At 37.1% G+C, this 22316-nt stretch overlaps 3 protein-coding genes across 3 annotated transcripts; 1 reads left to right on the top strand and 2 right to left on the bottom strand.

Moving 5' to 3' along the window:
• Positions 1-3711: 3711 nt before the first annotated feature.
• LOC113725540 (3-ketoacyl-CoA synthase 19-like) lies at positions 3712-5241 on the bottom strand. The gene has a single exon (XM_027248759.2). It carries the CDS (start codon positions 5197-5199, stop codon positions 3784-3786), a length of 1416 nt encoding a protein of 471 aa, XP_027104560.2. The 5' UTR covers positions 5200-5241; the 3' UTR covers positions 3712-3783.
• Positions 5242-11169: 5928 nt separating this feature from the next.
• On the top strand, positions 11170-14652 carry LOC113725539 (probable pectate lyase 4). Its single transcript, XM_027248758.2, has 5 exons — positions 11170-11545; positions 12238-12589; positions 12677-12887; positions 13193-13261; positions 14221-14652. Exons 1-5 carry the CDS (start codon positions 11419-11421, stop codon positions 14467-14469), a joined length of 1008 nt encoding a protein of 335 aa, XP_027104559.1. The 5' UTR covers positions 11170-11418; the 3' UTR covers positions 14470-14652.
• On the bottom strand, positions 14598-16873 carry LOC140034975 (exocyst complex component EXO70H1-like). Its single transcript, XM_072073980.1, has one exon. It carries the CDS (start codon positions 16742-16744, stop codon positions 14813-14815), a length of 1932 nt encoding a protein of 643 aa, XP_071930081.1. The 5' UTR covers positions 16745-16873; the 3' UTR covers positions 14598-14812.
• Between the last annotated feature and the right edge of the window lie 5443 nt (positions 16874-22316).

The raw sequence follows: 22316 nt of genomic DNA, 5'->3' as shown, positions 1-22316 counted from the left end.
CGTTTTACGCCACAAGAAGCTATTAATAACATCAATCATGCATGCAAGACAATGGAAATAGCAAACATATATAGCCATACAGGTGATTATGTGATAATGATGATACCAATAATCAATTCAACGATGCAATAGGTGCCGTGATCAATTCTGTTTAAGGTTTGTATTTAAAGTTAGAAATGTCGCTGTTGGCTTATGAAGTTGATGCATAATCATTTTAGAGACTTCACTACCCTGGCTCCTTGTGAAATTTAAGGATCAATTAATGTTGTATTGTGTGGTGATGAATTGATAACAACGTAATACCCATCAGAAAATGTTGCCGGGGAAAAAATGCCACTCTACATGCAACTTTAGTCCAGATTTTCGTATGAATTAAATGTCTAATGAATTAGTGTCTAACTCCCTTGATTTGACTTGTTGATGATTTCCAACAAATGAATGGCTAATTGCTCAGCCTCGTGCGATTTTGTTCAAATGTTCATGGAATATCTTGTGCGATTTTAGTTAATATTGTAGGTAAGAGCAATTTATGCATTATACCTGTATTTTCGACATTAATAATAGAGGTACGAGAACCGAAGGAAGCCGGCAAATTTCAACCTTGTCAGGCTGTCACCCACCTCCTGTCTCTTTAATTAGCAAGTAGGGTACATGCCCTTAATTAAAGCTGCTGCATTAATTTCTATCAGATTAGAAGTTTATTTGCAACTCAAGCATAGTAAAAAAAAAAAAAAAGCAAGGATGGTATACAAATTATAAATAGAATATTACATTGTCAACCTTCAAAAATATCAAAAACATAAAACACTTATAGCTTCACCTTATGTTCATCTCATTAATCTGGTATTAATCTAATAGTCCAACTTCACCTTATGTTTTCCAATTCCGGTCTGATTGACCACTCAAAATATGGTCCAAAGCTCAAATATAAACCACTCCAACTGTTTTACTACTAAAACATTCTTTAAATATTTGCTGATGGAATACCGTCAGAAGCTTGCGTTAGTACATAGCGCATTTTTTTTTATATGAAAAATCCAAAAAGTATCAAAATTTGTGCCCCGCACATTTTAGAAGTCCTTTTTTTTTTAAGTGAAAGATTTTGAATATAAAATCTCCCACTTTTAATATCTTGCACTTTGACACCCAATCCAACCCTCCTCCTTAGAGGTCCTTATTTGTTGCTTCGTACTGGAATTTCTGCTTTAGCGATGTGAAGATGTGCAATTATGGATTAACAATGTGCACCAATAAATTATCAGCCGCTAGCAAAAAGGAAAAAAAAAAACACACACACACACAAACACAAAATAGATTAACCGGTGCAAGTATTATTATTATTATTAGGGTTAAAAACAAAAAAAAACCCTCTGTATTATATCTAATACATAGAAAAACCTTCCGTAGTTTCAAAACATACAAAACTACACCTCATGTTTTGAACTAAATTATAAATTAACAGAATTCGTTAAACATAACGGAATCCGATAAATTTAAAGGAATCCGATAAAGTTAACAGTAAACTTAACGGAATCCTATAAGTTTAACAGCCGAGACCTTCATTTTCGTTAAATTTAACAAATTCTGTTAGTTTATAATTTAGATCAAAACATGAGGTGTCGTTTTGTATGTTTTGAAATCACGGGGGCCTTTTCTATATATTCGGTATACTACAGGGAGCTTTTTGTTTTTAAACCTTATTATTATTATATCGCCACCCATGATTGAAGTGGATTACATCTGTTTATTAAATGGAGAACCCTAGACTTCTTTCAGACCACTAATACCACCAACAAAACTATTGACGTTCATCAATATGAATATTTGATAGCCCAATGTGGGGCTTTCTGGTTAGGCGTTTTAAGCTTCTATAGTACATGCCTAATTTGGTGAAGTTTCTTCTTTGATTTCATGACTCAGATTTGCTACATTTGTATAAACACGAAAATTCAGATATTGCATGTTGGATTTCAACTTGGTTTTAGTAACATGCATGCATATGTATAAATGCTCCATTTTGTTTCTGTCAACTATCATTTTTGAGTAACGGCCATGTTAGTTTTATCCGTAGTTTCCTGGACATTTCTGCATGCAGCTTTTTTTCCCCCTTGTATAAGATACGAATGTGAAATATGGAGCAGACGAATGTGACATAAGAATGCGATAAAGATACGAATGTGACTTAAGGGCACAGCCGCGTATGTCTATGCGCTTTCATCTTCTTCCAAAATCGGCCTCGGTTGGTAACAAGTCGAAACTCGATCAACGTCAGGAGCTGAACTGTATATATTTAGGCCCGTTTGAGGTTGTAGTACTTTTGATTAAAAATCACTTATAGGTGCTAAAAGTATTTTTAAAAATTACCTAGGAACGAAGCTTTTAATGTTAAAAATACTTTTAATAGAAGATCAAATTTGGCGTTTTTAAAGTAACTTTTGTAATTTAAAAACTTAGATATTAAATTTAATCATCTCATCCTATATTATGATCTAAATAAAGAGATAAATACATTTAAAACATTTCAAATAAAATATATCCAATGCAATAATTACTTATTAAATTTAGTCTTTAAACAATATATTTAAAAGTACTTAAATACTTAATAAGTATTTTTATTAAAAATTCTAATGGAGAAGTATTTTTCGATAAGTTATCGCAGTTCCAAACGGGCCTTAATTACCTACAAAAGAAAAAAAGAACTACTCCCTCCGTCCCACTTTGATAGTCATGTTTTCCTTTTTCGTCTGTCCCAAATTGTAGTCCACTTTCCAATTGAAGAATATAGTTGTATTTTAATTTTCCTAAAATACCCTTATTCAATGTAAGTTGTTGTTACTATAAACCTACTCCATTTAATGAGAGTTTATTTTTTTTTTACCATCAATTCAAGTTCCCATAAAGTTGTACTCTAATTAATGTGAGGGTATTTTAGAAAAATAACTACCTAAATTAATTCTTCCAACAAAATTAACTACTTTTTCTTAAACTGTATGAAAAAAGAACCAGAACTATCAAAGTGGGATGAAGGGAGTTTATTTAACTACATCAAAAGGTTGCGCAATAAGTGCGTCACCTTTATTGCGCAACCTTTAGTTAGTGGTACTACTAAACTGTGGTTTTTTTTTTTTTTATGGAAAATGTTAAATTGCGTTTGCTTAATAAGAAACTTTTTAGCAAGGCCAAAAAGACATAATCTTGGATATTTTTTCTCCGGTCTAAATTTATGGAAAAATGCATAGTTAGTTCCTGTATATGGCATCATCTGGCTATCTTTTTGCCGTGTGGAGAAAATGCATAGTTAGTTCCTGTATATGGTATCATCTGGATAACCTTTTGCATAAATGCATTCAAAGACTTCACAGTTTGTGCCAATTAAATCGGTCGTAGCTACTTTAAGACCTGTTTCAATAATAAATGTCTATCCACTGGAATACGTAATCAATTTATTTCACTGCGCACCACTGATTCAACCAGGCCATCCAAGGGGAATCGCGTAACTTTTTCAGGAATCCGATGGAAACTATTATAGATTTTGGAACGGGCTAGTGGCCTGGACAAGCAGTAAAATCATGGTCTAAACTCTAAAAGAACGGTAGGAATAAATGTTTACATACTAGTACTAGTGCTGTAAATAACTTCAGCTGTACTTTCCTGTCCAGAAAGAGTAATCAGTTCTGCGTGCATATTGAACATTTAAAAACACCACCAAACACATGCAAACTCCTGTATTCATATAGTAATGCAATTAGTGTAAATTCAAATAACAATTCAAGTGAAAAAATCTCAACATCTAGAGGCCTTGATTTCGAAAGAAATTTTCTCACGAATGTCATCCAGGCTAAGGAAGCTCATACTTTCATCATTGAGCCAAGCAAATTTCTCCATGAAATGGTTCACTAGGGACTTCGGAGGGTAGTTGTCAATGCAATCTTCCCACACATTTGAGCCCTCCATGTCCCTCATCACCTCCCATACGCAAGTGTTGCATTTTAGACCAGCACCAAAAGTAATCATGAGTATCCTGTCACCTTTCTTGAGCCTCTTCTTAGCTTCCATATAACCTAAGACGTACCAAATAGAACCAGCAGCCGTGTTGCCAAATCTGTGTAGTGTCATCCGAGATGGTTCAATATCATATTCGTCAAGCCCTAAACTCTTGCCAAATCCCTCAACTACAGCTTTTGCACCCGGATGTATGCAGAAATGTTCGACACCAGTCTTCATATTTGGAGCTGCAGCTAAGGATGAACTTTTCGTTTTAGTAATCTTTCTATAGGATACCATGATGACGAACAGAATTATTTCCCTTAATGGAAGTAATTTCGGCACGAGAACTCTCAGATTAGATTGAGCAGCAGCTTTGACTAGCTCCTTTGTCAAAGCAAGACGAAATCCTCGGTATCCTTGATTATCTTCCATGTCAATTCCACAATTGTATGCTTCATCGTATGCTCCAAAATGAGTTCGGATAGTGTATTTCAATTTCAAGATGGCTAGATCCTGGAAAACCCTTTTGTTCGTGAAGAGCATGGAACAACCACCCGAGCGCATCATGCAGTTGGGGAGCATCATGCATTTTTCTTTTCCACAATACCATTTTGCACCTAAGGCATCCGTGCTGAAAACTATAGCAAAAGAATTGCTATGAGTCGTGAACAAGTGCTTGACTAGATCAATTGCAATAAGACTTGCACTGCACCCCATCCCTGAGAGATTGAAGGCCTTAATATCAGGCCTCATTTTGTAATGGTTTATGATTCGAGATGTTAGAGATGGCACGGATGAAAGAAGGGATACGTTCACCACAAGTATGTCGACTTCTTGTGGAGAAATCCCTGAATTAGCAAAGAGTTTGTCGAGTGTGTCGAAGAAGATTTCATCTATTTCGGATAGCGAATCGATTAATTCAGGATGGACTTCTTTGCCCAGGATGATATTTTTCGGGGCATAAGTATTTTCACCAATACCTGAATTGACCATGGTTTGTAAGAGGAACCTGTAGTCGTCTAGGCCAAGGTTTTTGTTCCGCAAAATGATGGAAGCACATAAATCTGTTGTTAACTTCCTGTCCTCCGCGGGCTTGTAACACTGATAAGCTATCATGTAAAATCGTTGATTTGTGATCCGAAGGAATAACTTGTAGAGGTGGTGCATGAGGTAGAGGAAGCAAAGTATGCAGATTGCAGTAAAGAGCTCCATTCGTGAAACAAGAAAAGAACTGTGAAGGGTTGCAGGGAAATATTCAAGTATGTATTGGTGTAGGAAGATATACTGATGGATCATATTTATAGGCAAATGTTTTTAGTTTAAATAATGGTTGGGACAGACTTCAATCAATTTCGGGTTGCGTGGTATGCATTATCATGCCTCACAAATCAATTTATTGCCAGAAAATTGGGAATTGAGATGCTTATAACCCACGTAAACTAGTGGGAGCGGCCATCATTCTTCATCAATCCATTCCATAATCGAATTTACACACACATTAATTAACACAAGTTTATTGGATATATTGCAGTCCTAAACGACCTTTGCAGCTTGATTTAACTCAAATTATCGATGATAAGCGTTGCTAAAGCTCTATAGGCCATAATTTTGCATTAACTTGTTCCATAATTGATACTATTGGTTAAAGGAAATAGCCAATAGGTTTTGTAATCCCAACTCCTTTTGTTGGCTCTGAATATTCTTTTCTAATTTTAGTAATCTTTGCTTTTGTTGTCACTGGTGTAGAATATGCATCGAAATTCATCTCGATGTGGTTCATCTAGTCTCTTGCATTTAAATCATAGGACCTGCTGATTACGGCTTAATTAGTTGACCCAACGAAGTTTCTGTCACTAAAATACTAAATTGACCCATACTACGCCTCTGTTTATGGCTGAAAAGGTACTGTCAGTAACTGTTTCCCAATTTCTTCTACGGGGAACATTAATTATTTGTAATATTGCATCATACACACAGCAGAAATTCCGGTGAAACTCCCGTGGAGGATGCCTAAACCTTGGTAAACCCCCTTCCCTCTAGTCTATTTGTGTTGCAAAAAGGGAATGCTGGACTTGGAGGGAGTCTAATCAAGAACAACATGAATCAAATTCTTGTTCTGACTTCTGATCCAGAGATATACTCTCAACTACTAAATCTGTGTATCCAACTTTCCATTGCAAAGCTGTAGCTAAAGCCTAACCTAAAGCACCAAGGCAAACTCCAAATGACTCTCAGGTGCTTGATCCAAAATTTGCACTATATCCTCCCAATCATGATGGTATGGAGTAGCCTTACTTTGACAGCGTCATGTCCGCGTGGTCTAATCGGTGAACAAATTCTGGTAAGAGAACCATATCTTAAGTTATTGTGTAACATTTCTTTCTTGTCGGCATTCCCATACTGCCCAGCTATATATTTTCCGCATTGAATTCCATACTTCTGTCAGTCACCTATCCTTTCTCTCGACATACTGCACTGCATGTGCAATAAGTTTTGGACTAGCTCGCAGCCCAATATTGTTGGCAGCTGATCAATAATAGCTACTGCACAACCACAACGTTTTGAAAAAGGAATTCTCAAACTCATTCTGTGTGTGAAAGCTCAAGTGCCTCATGTTTTCAGTGTTTTAGTTTACTTCTGCAGCTCCTCTCCTATCTAAGACTTTATTCAGGCTTAGGTCATCTCTGACGTCTGAATTCATAAAACCAAGAATTGCAATCCATGATGCTAACACTCGTTCAAAACACGAACCATGCATGATGAAAGGAGATTTAGGCAAGGAAGTATGCCGAAAAGCTGCTGGAATCCATGTTTTTCATGCATAAGCATTACCAGGAATCCCGTACAAGGATAATACCCAAGCAACAAATGAAACAATGAAAGCTGGAGACTCGATTGCAACTGAGTCACCACCTTAATTGGTTACTTTGGATTGTTAACACGAGACAAAGGCAACAGATGGCCTCAAAACCCCAGGAGGGAAAAAAGAAGAAGATAGTAATAGAGTCATCCAACCTGTTATACCCTTATGAGAGAAGGACGGTAGCACAGTTTGGTCCCATGCATGATTAAAATGACATCACAATCCCACAAATGTCCGCACTTCATATGTCACGAATTAGTACAACATTTCCAAATTCAATGCATCTTTCCGTACACATATAAGACAATACGGGCCATGTATGGTTGATTCCTATTTCAGGGCTAAACTGATGAAGTACATTTTGTCAATTAGCTATTCTGCAAGAAAATGTCTTGTTAAGGTAACATCGTATTTTTTTGGGGGTACATGGGAAGAGCCACAGCTCCAAAGTACACAAAACAAGCCGGGGTGTGGTCACCCCAGAACATCCTCGTTGAGCAGCTTTCTGATTGCTTCCGGAGGTTCTTACAAATTCTTCCATCCCATTTCTGCATCAACGCTGCATTTGGCAAGGAAGTCTGCACATTTGTTCCCTTCTCTCCAGATGTGTTTTAGCTTGCATGTCCATTCTTTCTTACACCGTTCTCGTATCTGCAAAACCAGATTCTAGTAAGGTGGTTCCTGTGTAGCCTCTGGGATTAAATTTAATCCCACCTTCAAATCTGTCTACAAAATGATCTTTCTGTGTCCCTTACTCCATGCTGGCTTCAGCCCAGTCAGAATCCCCCACAGTTCAGCACAACATTGGATGCAACCCCTAGGTTCATCATAAATTTTTCCCTTGGGTCAGCAGTCTTCCATGCCTGATTAACCACAGCAAAAAAATTCCCACTTCATATGCTGTTTTTGTAGAAAAATTCCCCTTTGGTTCCAGCGGCCAGTAGAGTATATCCTGATTATCTTCATCATCTACCACACACAATAATCCCAAGTTTCTATCACTTCCTGCGGCAGATATTTTTTCTGTTGCTCCCAGTCCCTTGTATTTCTCCAGTAGTGTTTCACTTTCTGCATTTGCTCCTGTTCAGGTAGCTCACAAATTGCTTCTTTCAGTAGAGTGGTTTCTCCAATCCACCTATCCGTCCAGAAGTTGATAGACTCGCCATTCCCCAATCCCCACTTTGCTCCTTTTTGTATTAATTCATATCCTGCTCTGATGTTCCTCCATGTATGTGAGGAGTTCGCCTTGAATGGGCAATCTCCCTCCCCTTGGCCATTACAGTATTTTTTATTTTTTTTTTGAGTACTTTAACCCACTGTGAACTTCTCCCTATTAGAAATCTCCAACTCTGCTTCTCGAGGATGGCTTGATTAGCTTTTCTGGTAAGGTTCGAAATGCATGCAAACGTGCCCTTTAATATCCCTAATGTGTACAAGTATCTTTATATATGTTGCTTGAAGATTTACCTTTAGTCTGGAGGCAACATATCTTCTTGAAGTCAAACTTCGAGTTTTGGTGATATTTTGCATGCATGCAAAAGTCGCAAGTATTCCTGTTTGTATTGAAGGGCTTCGGTATAGCATGAAATGGTACAGAAACAGGGTATACACAAAGCAAAACGACAAGTAACCTTAATACAATCGAATATAAACCTCACGAATGAACAGAAAAATTATTACTTACCATGACGTCCAAGCCAATGAAATCAACTCGAAATTAATTAACAATAATAAATATAACCCAGAAAAGCAGAAAATATAGATCCCAACAGATTTGTTGCTTTAAAGTATCAATATACTTCAGGAGACGAGAAAGGATTAATTGAGTTTGATTATATTTTCCTTGTTTCATCACTTTTGGTTTCCTCTATATTTCTAGTACCATTTCATTTAAAATGTGCTCAAACTTGTTCCAAATTACTCCCTCCAAAAAAGTTTCAGTTCGTTTCATTCATGTGTACCTTTTTTTTTTTTTAATATCCCACCCCTTTCCATACTCTTCTCGCCCCTAACTGCTATGTACAGATTTGAACACTTTCATTCATGTGTGCCTTTTTTTTTTTTTTTTTTAAATATTCCATCCCTTTCCATACTCTTTTTACCCCTAATTGCCATGCACAGGATTTGAACCCTAATCTTGCAACAGGAGGATTCTAACAGTGCGTTTGAGAGGAGAGATTTGGCCAGAAAAGAAAACGATAAAGAGAATTAATTTTCCACCATTTGTGAGATCCTTGATGTCAGAAAAGAAGGAAAATGGGCTAATTTGGTCAAATCCATTTTGAGGCTATAGTAGAGAAAAGCTTTTTGCCCAATTTGGCCTGATTTGAACGGAAAGTAGAAAAGTGGCTACAAATTTTTTTCAAAATGCCAATTGTGTTCTTAAATGGTTATTGAACACATTTTTAATGACATATATATCCAAAATCTTTCGACTTCTTTCTTTAAATTCCCAAACAACATCAAAATCTCTTCTTTTCTTTTCTCATCCTTTCTTTTCTTTTCTTTTCTATCCTAAACTCTCAAACTAGCTGTAAGAGTCATTTCCTAACAATTGGACCAACCCCAATGATTAAAAGTTAAGGAAATATAGTTTATAAAGGAAAATTAAAGAAGAGTAACAAAGCATATGGTGATTACAAAAAAACTAAACTTGTAATTAACCCATATAGATGTTACTAATTTGAACTAGAATAAATTCATCTCTTTTTTTTCGTTTTTTCTTATTCATTCTGAGATAACTAAAACAGCTATTTTCACAAAAGAACAAGTCTTATTTCTTTGTGGATGATCATTGAAACGAACGGCCTAGTATTCTATAAACCATGAATAATCTTGATTGCTTCATTTTTTTTTTGGGAGAATTTACGCTTTTCATTTAAATTGGATGAGCAATAGCATTGTTGACAACATCCTTGGGAAAGTTTACAAAACAAAAATCTACATTCCCTCAATAGATAACCACAGTCTAGACAACAAATGAGCAGGTACATTGTTTGATCTTTTTCACATGCGAGACTTTAACAAAGCCCAATGCTGTTAGGATGGACCTGATTCAATGGATCATATAACAGATCAAGGGCAGGTCATGATCTCCACTAATACAATGAAAGCTCCTAATTGCTGGAGTGCCAGTCTTCCCTGAGTCTGTTTCTGTCTCGATCATCGAATGGGCCGCCGATTATAGGCTTATAGCACTGTTGAAACATTAAGGCCATGAAGTTTCCCGGCCCAATTGGACAATGTAGCAGATCAAAAGAGTTTTGGACCATTTGAGTTAAATGGATTTGCCAGTTGTCACCAGCTATTGTTAGACCATAACCAATTGACCATTAAAAAAAATTATTTTAAGCAAAATGAAAACTTTTATTAATCATCAATTCATCGTTGTAGCACATACAAAGGAATAAAAAATTATTCCAAGTACTTCAGAACCAAAACACTATGCTAATTACGGGTGGACAAAAATAGCCATTAATTCGAAAACTTGCGATATCCAATCCAAAAAAAATAGAGTACCTCATTCGCATTATTTGACCGAAATAGTGTACCCGATTCGCATTATTTGAGGGGTTCGGCGGAAAGTCGGGTATCTGTTTATATCCGAGACGTGTTAGGATAATAGAATTAAGAATTAATGAGTACTTGACCCGTCCTATATATATATACACACACTCTACAAAATAAAATTTTTAGTAATTTGTGGGTACTACAATATAACTAACTAAAATTCATCTGTAGTTGTCACGATCTTATTTTTTTATGAAAGAGTTTAATTAATATAGAATATATATTAAGAAGGGAGTAATACTTATTATAAATTTTTTAAAATTTTGAATTTAAGCAGGGCCGCTAAAGGAGGGATCATGGAAGTTGATCATAGTCACTTGTCAGCCCTCCCCCTGCGCACATGTAGACACATCTGTTTTTCAAAAGCTATAAAATTTTTTTAAAAATACTCTAAAAGATACTCTTAAAAATAATTTAATATTTTTAATATTTTAAAATATATTTTAAAAACTTTACTACTCTTAAATGTTTTAAAATATTTTCTAAAAATATTTTAAAATATATTCTAAAAACTCTGCTACAATAAAAATTTTTTAAAATATTTTAAAAAATAGCTAATTCAAACGGTCAAGCCATTTTTTTTCCCATTCGATGAATACTCTAAACTCTTATAGAGGGAAAAGATGGTATTCTTACCTAGCTAATATTCTTAAGTAAATTGTCTCAGGGACAGTAAAATATTATTATTTAGAGAAAAAAAAAAAACAAGCGGAGTGTACAAATTTCGTTGGATTGGTGTGACAATTGATGAGATGTAATCAGGGTTGGACTTAGCAGGAGAAATTGAGCCCGATTATTAGTCATAGGAAGGAAAACAACCTCCGAGAGTATCTCCAGACTTAGGAGTGCGCAAACTCATACAAAAAACCATAAAACCTCTGGAAAAGCAGTTTTTTTTTCACTTTTCCTCCGGAAAATAACGGCCCCGTTTGTTCTTTTTTCGTCAAACTTAACGACTTGTAGCTCAACTGCAACGACGTTACGGTTCTGCATCTACCATGACAACGCTGCCGTATGCTGACGCAGATTCCAGCCTGAGAGCATTGGCCGGTCGAGCGGAAGGTTTCGGCAGGTTCTCAGTTGGTGGCCTCCACGGTCCGGTCTATTACGTCACCAGTTTGGCAGGTTGACTTTGTCTTCTCTTATAGGAACGAACGATGAATTCTTGGTAATGCAGAAAATAGCTGATGTTAATGGATCTTAATATCAAACCTCAATGTTTTAGTGTTTATATGATTAGTATGTTTGACCCCTTCTCGGTTAAATGTGGTTTTGCTGTAAATATTTTTTGTTCTGGGCAGAGCAAAAGGAGAAATTGATTGAAACAATTGAACCATATGAACACGGCTATATTTGTCTGTGTACCGGTTGAGACTTCAAATGGAAAATCAATGGAAGTTTGAGAGCCATCTAGCTAGAATTTGGTTACAAAAAATTTCTAATTGATGCCTAAGATTAAGGTAATTTTGTCTTATACTGCATTTTTTAAACAAATTGGCTCTGTTTGAATTGCATCTGTGACAGAGGTTTCAGAAAGCATTTATCCATGGATAATATCATACTCGCAAAAGAAGGTAGTTGGGGAGCATGTTGGGAACGAGTATGAGCATAATTTTGTTAGAAAAATACTACTGGAATCGATAGGTGTCTCATTTATACTCAAGATTTCAGTTGTTACAACTGACAGTAGTGGAGGATGTTAGAAAGCTAAGGTTATCTCTTGACTTTTTGTAGTATGTTGTGGTATTCTGACAGTGTATCATGGTGCCATTTGGAAAGTTTTTAGGCTCTAAATTTTGTATGGTATCTTTTTGTAGATGATGGTCCAGGATCACTTCGTGATGGATGTCGTAGAAAAGAACCACTTTGGATTGTTTTTGCAGTTTCAGGCACCATTCATCTCTCGTCATACTTGAACGTGTCATCTTACAAAACCGTTGATGGCCGTGGCCAAAGGATAAAACTGACCGGCAAGGGCTTGAGGCTGAAGGAATGTGAGCACATTATTATATGCAACCTGGAGTTTGAGGGCGGTAGAGGGCATGATGTTGATGGCATTCAGATAAAGCCGAATTCCAGGCACATATGGATAGATCGATGTAGTCTTCGTGATTATGATGACGGACTCATAGATATAACCAGACAAAGTACGGACATCACTATTTCCAGGTCAATAGTTACTGCATTTTATATGCCAATTCAAGTTGTATGCTTTCTAGAGATATTCAATTCTGATAATGAACTTTAATTCTGTAGATGCAACTTCACACAACATGACAAGACAATGCTTATTGGAGCAGATCCATCTCATGTTGGTGATAGATGTATTAGGGTGACTATTCACCACTGCTTTTTCGATGGGACTCGTCAAAGGCACCCTCGTGTTAGATTTGGAAAAGTTCATCTGTACAACAATTACACCAGGAACTGGGGCATATATGCTGTTTGCGCCAGTGTAGAATCACAAGTAATCGCTAAATTGTTCTTTTTTTCCCAGATACTTGAATTGATTGTGAGGGAAGTCATTTTATGTAGAACTACACTTGAAACTGGGGCCTACATGCTGTTTGTGCCAGTTTAGAACCACAAGTGATCTCTAAATTGCCTTTTTTTTTTTTTCTTTTTCTTTTGGTCATGATAGTTGGATTGATTGTTAGGGAACTTATGAAGGTTTTTTTGATTACTTAAAGACTAGAACGGAAGTATGTAATATTTCTAGACTAATTTAAGTCTTGGAAATTCATTCTTCATCTTGAATGAAATTGTTACCAGGTATATTCTCAATGCAACATTTATGAAGCTGGGCAGAAGAAAAAAGCTTTTGAGTACTACACAGAGAAGGTACTTCATGAACTTATATCTTATGATGGGCTTAAACGAAGAAAGATTGATACAACACTTTGTTTTGCACTACGCTCATACATTTTTGTCAAGTTTATTAGCATCTTATTAATCCTCCAGCTGGAAGGAGAAATTAAGTTATTTACCTTGACCTACTGGTAAATCAAGTCAACAAAAAATAATGCGACATTTTCTGTAAATGTGCTTATCTCATGTTTCTGCTTGAAAATGAAATGACCATGTCTTAGTTGCTAACTCAAAATTTTCGTTGTTTACAATCTTTGCTTGTCAGCTATGACAAGAATGTATTCAATGGAATAGATTCTGGGCAACAGGGACAAAACAAGTATAAATGAGATCCTAGGTGAGATCAGAATATTATGGCGACTGGTGAGTTTAGGGCAAAACTAAAGGATAGAGATTCCGTGTTTGGTGAAGGTAATACCTAGAAGTTCTGTTAAGAAAAATCACTTAACTGAGTTTTGGCATTTCAATCTAGATTCATTAATTAGAAAGGCTAAGGTGGACAATCAATTATCTCAAGGGTGATGAATGACGTCGACCAAAATTCGCTGTGGTACAAGCTACAAAGTCATCAATAGGGATATGAGCACTGTTATAAACATGTAACATGGCATTGGGCAACAAGAACAAGGAGGGAATCCTTTAGCTGAAGTCAGTAACTCTCAAAAAGGGGAAAATTTTTAATAGGGGCATGAGGGTGTTGGGACTTTGGTGTGCCCACATATCATGTAAGAGCTTAATTAAGATGACAGAAAGAAGGATGCATCTGTGACCTGCTTTTACATACCAGGTCAAAAGCTTTGGTATGAAGTTGAACGGGGAATGTGCCAGATTATTGCTGTTGGTGACCACCTATGTTTAATCATTGTCTTCTTATGTGTGATTAATTACATGTTCAAACATATCAACATTTGAATTTTGTAATGATCATTTAGGCAGCGGATAAACAGGAGGCGAAGTCTGGTCTGATAAGATCTGAAGGGGACTTGTTTCTGAGTGGAGCTCAAGCATTCTTAGTTGCAGGATGTAGTGAAGAAAGCATGTTTCATCCCAGTGAATTTTACCCCACATGGACGCTGGAACCTGCCTCAGACTCTCTTAAAGCTGTTCTTCAGATTTGCACAGGCTGGCAATCTATTACCGTTCCAGCCGAAGAAAGCAGCTGCCGTGCAGCAACTGCATGATGACTTGCTTTCATTTTATATAAGTATGTAAATTTCCAGAAATTGTTGGAACTTGAGAACTTCATTTGAAATACTCTGCACATGTTGTTATTGTACAATAGGTGATATTGACGAGTAGGAATTCAGTCTGGCTGTGCTCCTTTTTTAAGCATTAGGGCACCGGAATAAATTTTCTTTTATTCATCTTGTTGACATACTATAACTATACCTCTGGATGATTGCAAAAGATGCTTTCATTAGTGTGTAAACAATTCAGTCTTACTTAGAAAAGCTAACTTCTTCAACATGAAGTGCAACAACATAGGACAAAAAAAAATACAGCTTTAATCTCTGTCAACAAGGATTATGGGAGCCATCTTGATGCTCGAGAGGTTGACAATGATGATGATGAACTCTCTAGTACAGCAGTTCCTTGGAGTATATCTGATAGATAATTTCCTAAATTATCTGGGGAGAACCTCACCAATTTCAAGGTCCTGTCCCCCTTGAGTACTTCAATATGTGTGTTGTAGAATTCCCTATACACGGGTACCAGTTTGCTCTTTATTGATAGTTTGATATCATCTCGAAACTTCCCATCTGGAACCACCCAAGACTTTTGTTTCCGGTATGCCTCATCAAAGGCTGCTTTGAATTGCCTGAAATACGTCTTTACAGTATCAGGCGACATATCTTCTTGTGATTTTTCCGGTAGGCATGAAAACACTTTATTCCAAGCCATCAGTTCGTAATTTGCTGCATATAATTTCACCTTTCTGTCAAGCTTCACCGTCCAGTCATCCCCTAGAAGGCACTTGAGGGATGTGGCACAGACTTTTTTGCCAACAAACTGGAGATTGTTAGCTAAGAAGAGATAGGACAGTGCAGTGTCATTATAGAAATTAGCTTTACTATCAAGTTTACAAAGGAGGACAAGGATGATCCACGCAAGTCGAACAGAGACAGCTGAAGTTGGCATCTCATTGACCGTTGGACTCTCAAAGTAGGACTCTGGAAGTGGCAACTGTGTTGGGGATGCAGAACCAGCAATGATATCAGAGAGAACTCCGCTATAGTTGGCAAGTGAAGAGACATAATTCAGCACTGAAATGGTCAATGGATGTATTGCTCCACCAGGAACAGGAACTTTAGATGAATTCTTTTGAATTGATGACTCAAAATCAGTGAGAAGTGTCCTGACTGAGTCACTGAGCTTATGGAGAGAGGAGCAAGCTTGAGATTTGACAGAGGAGATTGATTCAAATGAGAAGATTGATTCAGTCTCCGGCCACAGGTCCGAGATTGCTTCATACAAGTCCATTAGCAGGAAAACTTTTTCCGGCCATCTTTTACTTTTTGCAACAAGCTCTGGAAATCTGAACAGATTGGTTGCTCCCTCTTTAGCTATATCAGCGAAACATGATTCTCTGATTGCTTCAGAGGAAGAGAAGACATGATCGCACAGAAATCTTTCTCCATGTAAAAGGGTTTTCACTGCAATTTTGATTCCATTCAGCCAAGATTTTGTCTGATGCTCCAGAGCACTGGGATTCATTTTGTTGATCTGGGATGAACTGTATCGTTCAATCCCAAGACGGTAGAGTCCTTCATCAACAATTGACCTTCTGATGATTTTATATATTGTCAGACACTCTTTCCCATAACCTGTGCTGATCATGCAATCGGCAATCAGCCTGAGGTCAGACATGGCTAGCACTGAAAGCCGTTCGACTTCAGAAATCTTATCGCCAACTCTCTGAATCTCATGGTCGGAGCTGTAGTCATCTTCATCATCTGAAGTAGCGGACAGTGACCGTGATATTGTTGAGGATCGGCTAGAAACCGATTCTGGATCCAAATACTCCCTATTAGCTGACAAAATTTGGTAGAACTCTTTCTCGAGGCGCTGCATAGACATTTGCATCAGGTTTTGTGCTCGCACGAGCTTGCCAGCACTAGCTCGTTCCGAAACGAGGAAATGCATGGCTCTGCGCAAGTCCTTGACACAGTTGACAAAGTCCTTGGCTTCTTTTCTGTTCTCTTGGAAGAGCGAGGTGAATTTAGCGAAGGTGGAGCCTTTGACGTCCCATTTTGTGATCATGGCCTCAGCCTTTTCAATGTTTTCATCCATCATTGGCTCAGAGGTTGTGTTTGAAGACTTGGGAGAAGTGAAATGACTGGAAAATGAAGAGATGGGTGAGGTAGAATTGGACGGGGAGAAGATTCTTGCCATTGCTCTTCGTGGAGTGGCAGGCAGTGCTGCTGTCTCCCTTCTGGGAATTTCCATAATCGCCATTTCGATCAGTTCTTCAAATGATGAAAAGGCAAAACAAGGAGAAGGGATGAGGGGGAAGAAAGGAGCTAGCAAGTCCTGCAGACTTCTTTCTTGGGTTTATGGTTTAGGTGCTAAGCGACTTCGCAGTATTTAAAGGCAATGATAGTTAACGGGAGCTGTAGTTGGCAGTTGGTATTCGAGGAGGGTTGCAAATGAATAGTTGACTAGTTGAGGTAGCAGTGGACTTCTCCGGGGAGATTGACTCGACTTGCTTGCTTGATACATAGATTACTATATATATATATACTCGTAATTAAAGATGTGAAGACAATTATAAGGCAGATAAAAATCAATGGGACACCGCGAAGGATTTTTTGAAAACTGCAAGATTCCGATTATGGTTTTAGATTGGAAGTGTTTGTTTGTCAACTATTGATGAAGCCGAAACTTGGGAGGGAGGGAACTATTAATTAGCAGATTTTTGCGACCAGGTTTCCATTTCCAGACACGAAGCTTATACAAGCGACGACTCTCTTTCTTTTCTTCTTGATGATAGCACAAAAGAAATTATGTGCACATGTCGTAATATAATTCCAGATCCTTACTAAAATGTGAGGAAAATCAAATTGATTAAAGCTAGAAGTCATTTTTGTAAATGCTTTTAAGAGGAAATAATATAATGACGAAGAGGACGAACAATGCATACATTAAGGTGATCAAGCTGCGGTAAATCTCCTTAACTAATCGATCAAAGTTCAAAAAGTACAGCCAAAAAAAAAAAGAGGAGGAAGAAGAAAGCGTTAGAGCTTAGTCCGATGATCTCCGCCGCAAACTGGAAAGAGTAAACGGAGTTTGGGTCTGACCGGTTAACATCAGCGCCAGGAAGCACCAGGGGAAGTTTAATGGTGCTAGTAGCTTTAGACTGCAACAATTTCCAACCGCAAAAAAAAGGTAGGAAGATTCCCGGTCTACAAAAACGGCCTTTCCCTTTCCTATTTCCAACAAATACGAATCCGGGAATAGGAGAGCTGTTTAATAATTCAATTCAACATTTAAATTTTATGAATTTAGATCTTATTATGCTCAAGCGTATTTAATAACCAAACATTGAACATATGAATTAATTAAGTGACACTGAATTCCTAAACCAAACTTGCTCCCAAAAATAAATGATAACCTATTCACTTAACACTGAATGTGATATACATTTAAATGCATTTAATTTAATATTTAGCAGTTCAATAACTTAATGGATTCACACTTCAAACTTTAAATTTCAGACTTCAATTTTATCAAGCACGCCCTAAAACATGCATTTGTATGGTTGGTTTTCCTTAGCAAAGCATTTTACCAACTAAACTGTGCCTTGTTATCAAACTTGTGTTAATTAACTCTATGTCTGGCCGCAATAGGTAGCGACATCTTTTTTGCCGGTGATCAAACTTCGTTGAAGAAAAGCCCAAATAATTTTGAAACTTCTTCCCAGACTTTGCTGCAGGTCTTCTCTATTTTCTTGTTTCCAACTTTTTGAGGGAATTAAAAGACCAAAAAAAAAAAAAAAGAAATCTTCAGATGCAAAACCAGTCATTCTAGATGACAACGTGTTGGTTACTTCTATTTATAGATTACCTTGCATATATCTACGATACTAAAGTCGTAACAACGTCGAGCAATTCATTAATTTAATTCATGATCGAGGAGATCATTACATTCAACGGTCAATTTTATTTAAGAAAGTTTACTGGTGGGTGTAATCATTACATTGTATTAGTTTCAAGGTGTGGAGATCAGTAAAGATATTATAAAACTATATCTACATGAGTTAAGACGTACTTTAAATTTTTTTTTTTTTTTTTTTTACAACCCCTCTCGTCTTACCATCCTACCCAAACAGCGCACTGTGTATTTGTGCCCCAAGTCCAACATGTCATGAACAAGCAGAATGGCAAAACAGCGCAATGTACAAAACAAAAAGGAATATGTTGTTTTCATACTTCGGTCGTTGATATCAGACTTGGTCATTGGTCCTCCCCTTGGCCTCCTGCTGCCCTCATGCATGCTTCCTTATTCACAAATACGAAATGAAGATTCAGGAAATTCATTGGTCCGGTCCGTCATTTGTGGTCGTGTAAAATGTAAATCAAAGAAAACTTGTTAGGGGTAATTAGAAATAGAAGTTTTAATTGAAAAAAAAAAATTATGCTATTCACTAAGATATAATAAACTAACAAGTTTTCTGGTATCCCTTTTGGACATATTAGTGGGATTTGGAGGAAAATAGGAGAGGCATCGAAATGACCATTCACACTCATCAAGTAGTAATTAGTCTTGTTTCATGTCATGGTAAACTAATGCTGTATAAGCAAACGGTCTTTTTGGAAGCCTGATAATGAAGACTGATACTTTCAGATGCATTCTTGTTTCTACTTTGGCGGTTTCCTAATGTCACCATCGCTGAATATGTGCTTCTGATTCTGATCTAATTTTTGCTTCATTGCCCATTTTCTATGAATTTTATTCTCGTGCAATGCGAGTTTTAGATTTGGCATTAATATTGTTCCGTTGATATTAGTAATCCATTCTTTCTGATTCTGAACTCGACCATTTCGAGCTCTCCCCCATCAATTTGTTATGAACTGCGGCACGGCACAGAAGTCCGCTGTGTTTTCTGGCAATTAGAAACTGACCTTTAGCGTCCACACCTCACAAAACCCTCTGTTAATTTCAAACGTAGTTAGCTTGGTCTTGCCTCTGTTTCATAGAAGAGTTGTTTTGTTACCAAAAGCTTCAAAGATTTCAACATCAGCAAGAAAAGTCCAGGGAAATTTTCAACAACGGTAATAATGATACCATGAGAGTCTATTAAATTTTAGTCTTTAGATGGTGCTGACACCAGTAATTCAAGGACAAAAGATGGATAGATTTATCGTTGGATAGATTTATCGTTGAGTGGGAACCATTCTGTAGGTTGCGGGGGCATATTTTCTCTTTTCTAGAAGTTTAGTCGCAAACAAACGCAAGTAACAAGTTCTAAAAGTAGTTTTACATGCAGAGAAAATTGAAAAGAGAGGGGAAATGATCATCTCACAAAATTCTTTTGGGAATTTGAATTATTGAATCTGCTAGGTTGAACTATTGTGTCCATGTTGGAGCAGTGGATTTTGATATATGATGGTCACTTGCATAAATAATACAATAATATGACAATTTAAATCAGTAATTTTCATGCAATTTTTAATGAAAGAAAAACCAGATGTCCTGCATATAAATACACGGGGCAACGTTTAAACGGAAATCATGGGTTCAAAACCATTAATAATCAGAAAGGGCCTCTTAGATGGTGCAGTAGCGTGCTTATCTGATCTAGGAGCTTTCATATTTTTCTGGTCTAAGACACGGGGGGTGAGCTTCTATGCTTTTCCGGTCTAACACACGAGGGGAGACGCAGATAAGAAACGTACCTATCTACTCGACAAAAACATTAAAAGGGAAAAAACAACAAAAGCTGTCTGGTTCTAATAATGGCAGACTTTCATTTGGTGGTGGAATCCATCAGGAATTCCACTCCAGCCATTTATTTCCATTCGTGTTTTCCAAACTTCAGCTTCTGCCAACTGTAGAATTGACTGATAAAACTCCTACCAATTTTGATTCTGCGCTCCAGTTGTGAATGATCAGTTTTTTGTCTTCATTTTCCTGTCTTTTCATGGCACACCTTTTTTCTCCCACTCCTACGTTCATGGAAAAAAATATTTTCCAACCCTAATACACATCTAACTCGGTCTCCGGCTCATAACAACTTGACAATTCTTTCTTTCTTTCTTTCTTGGAAGTAGAATAATCTTTGATGAAAATTACGAAAGTGTTAATGCAGGGGAAGAGGGAAAATTCTGTCAGTATAGAATCGGGAGACCGTTGACTGGCACCCTAATTCTGACTCACCAACTCAAATAAAAGATCCATGCGTAGTTATGGTGCTAAATCCTAATAGAAAAAGAAAAGACTTCTGACTTGTCCCGATCGTCTCAGGCATGGATTGGCTGACTGCTAATACCAGTCTGGTCTAATTCTCCAAACTAATTTGCAGCTTAAGTGCTCATTAGCTAGAACCACATGAGTGGTGGATAGAACATGAGAGTGACTGAGATTGACCTGTGAAGGCCAGAAAATTTGACAACTTTCATTTTGGGGCCGGGGGGGTTTTACTGTTAGTATTCAAGCTATAAAATTTGTTGTTTCTGATTTCGCTGTCTAACAAACATGTCTTTGTCTGAGATGTTAAAAGGTCAGTCCAAGTATGCATATATGTACTATCTTCGGCTAACCCTTAAGGGGGCATCGTGTATAGCAACCAGAATCTGGAGTGGAGTGCGCACATTAATTGGTGAAGAATCAACCTTGGAAAAATTTATAAAAGAAATTGAGGCAGTAGAGAAGACTCAACTTCGAGGTAGAAGAAGATGCTACATCTAGAACCTGCTGGAAAGAAGATTTATAATAGACTTTACTTGTTTATTCATGAAATTGAAACCTCTGATGATCTCCTCCATGGATGCATTCTTAATTGCGGAATTCTTAAATCTTAGAAGCATACAAGTGAAACAACCACAGAAAAACTTGCCATTTCCACATGTCTAAATTGTCTTTTTCCGGTCAAATAGTACTATTTTACATCCGGAAGGATTTCCCAGAAATTTCCCATTGCAAGCTATCAGCTGTATTTAATGAGTACTACCAGTTAGAATCTCAGTGAAAGTATGAAGTGAGAAAACCCTAATAGATTTATATCATCGTCTTCTTTATACGTTTATTCAGTGGGATCCAAGACACTGTAAATTTTTTTTTTTTTTTTTTGGAGTCATAATTAAGACAGTCTAAAATAATCCAAAGCTATCACAACTGGCATGGTCGCTAGCTACTATAAGAAGTAATAATTTTTGATTCACGCAAGTCTGGATTGTGTTTCCAAGTCAAATGTTTTTTAATGGCTGCAGGATTCAAAGTTTGTTGTGGAAGCCAATTACTAACCACAACACTGATTCATGACTTTCAACCCATGCAGATAAACCCTCCACTGGGTACGCAATGTAATTCCCATACAAGAAAGAATGCATCGGATTCCTTTGGAGTTACGGCATGACAAGAATACCTCTCGGATAAATAATAAAGAATATGATACTTATTCTATTGATAAATCTTTTATGGACGGACGGGCAGTAAAAATAAAATATCAGAAACCCATTAGGAAGGGAAGCGTGGTGGAATATTACGACTTTGGGGCATATGTTTTATGGTACTATATTAACTCCTAAATTCTTGGACTTGCCGTCCTAAAAGAAGATTCAGAAAAAATAGAAGACAAATTGAAAGGTTTTTCGAAATTCCAGAGAGAAGCTAGAGAGGGTCAACGCCTCAGAATCCACAAAAAGATGATTAGAAGCTGATGCATGGTAGGCATACAGTTCACAGTTCCTCCGTGGCTGTGTTTTAGCCTTTCTTATTCAATAATTTCAATATTTGACTCCGAATGGGATAATGACATATTTGACCAAATGTCTAGCTTCACTTGAAACTCGGACTAGCTAACCAAAGA

The sequence above is a fragment of the Coffea arabica genome, chromosome 2c, assembly GCF_036785885.1.
Source record: "Coffea arabica cultivar ET-39 chromosome 2c, Coffea Arabica ET-39 HiFi, whole genome shotgun sequence".
Lineage (NCBI taxonomy): Eukaryota > Viridiplantae > Streptophyta > Magnoliopsida > Gentianales > Rubiaceae > Coffea > Coffea arabica.
This window is presented reverse-complemented; position numbering and strand designations above follow the sequence as displayed.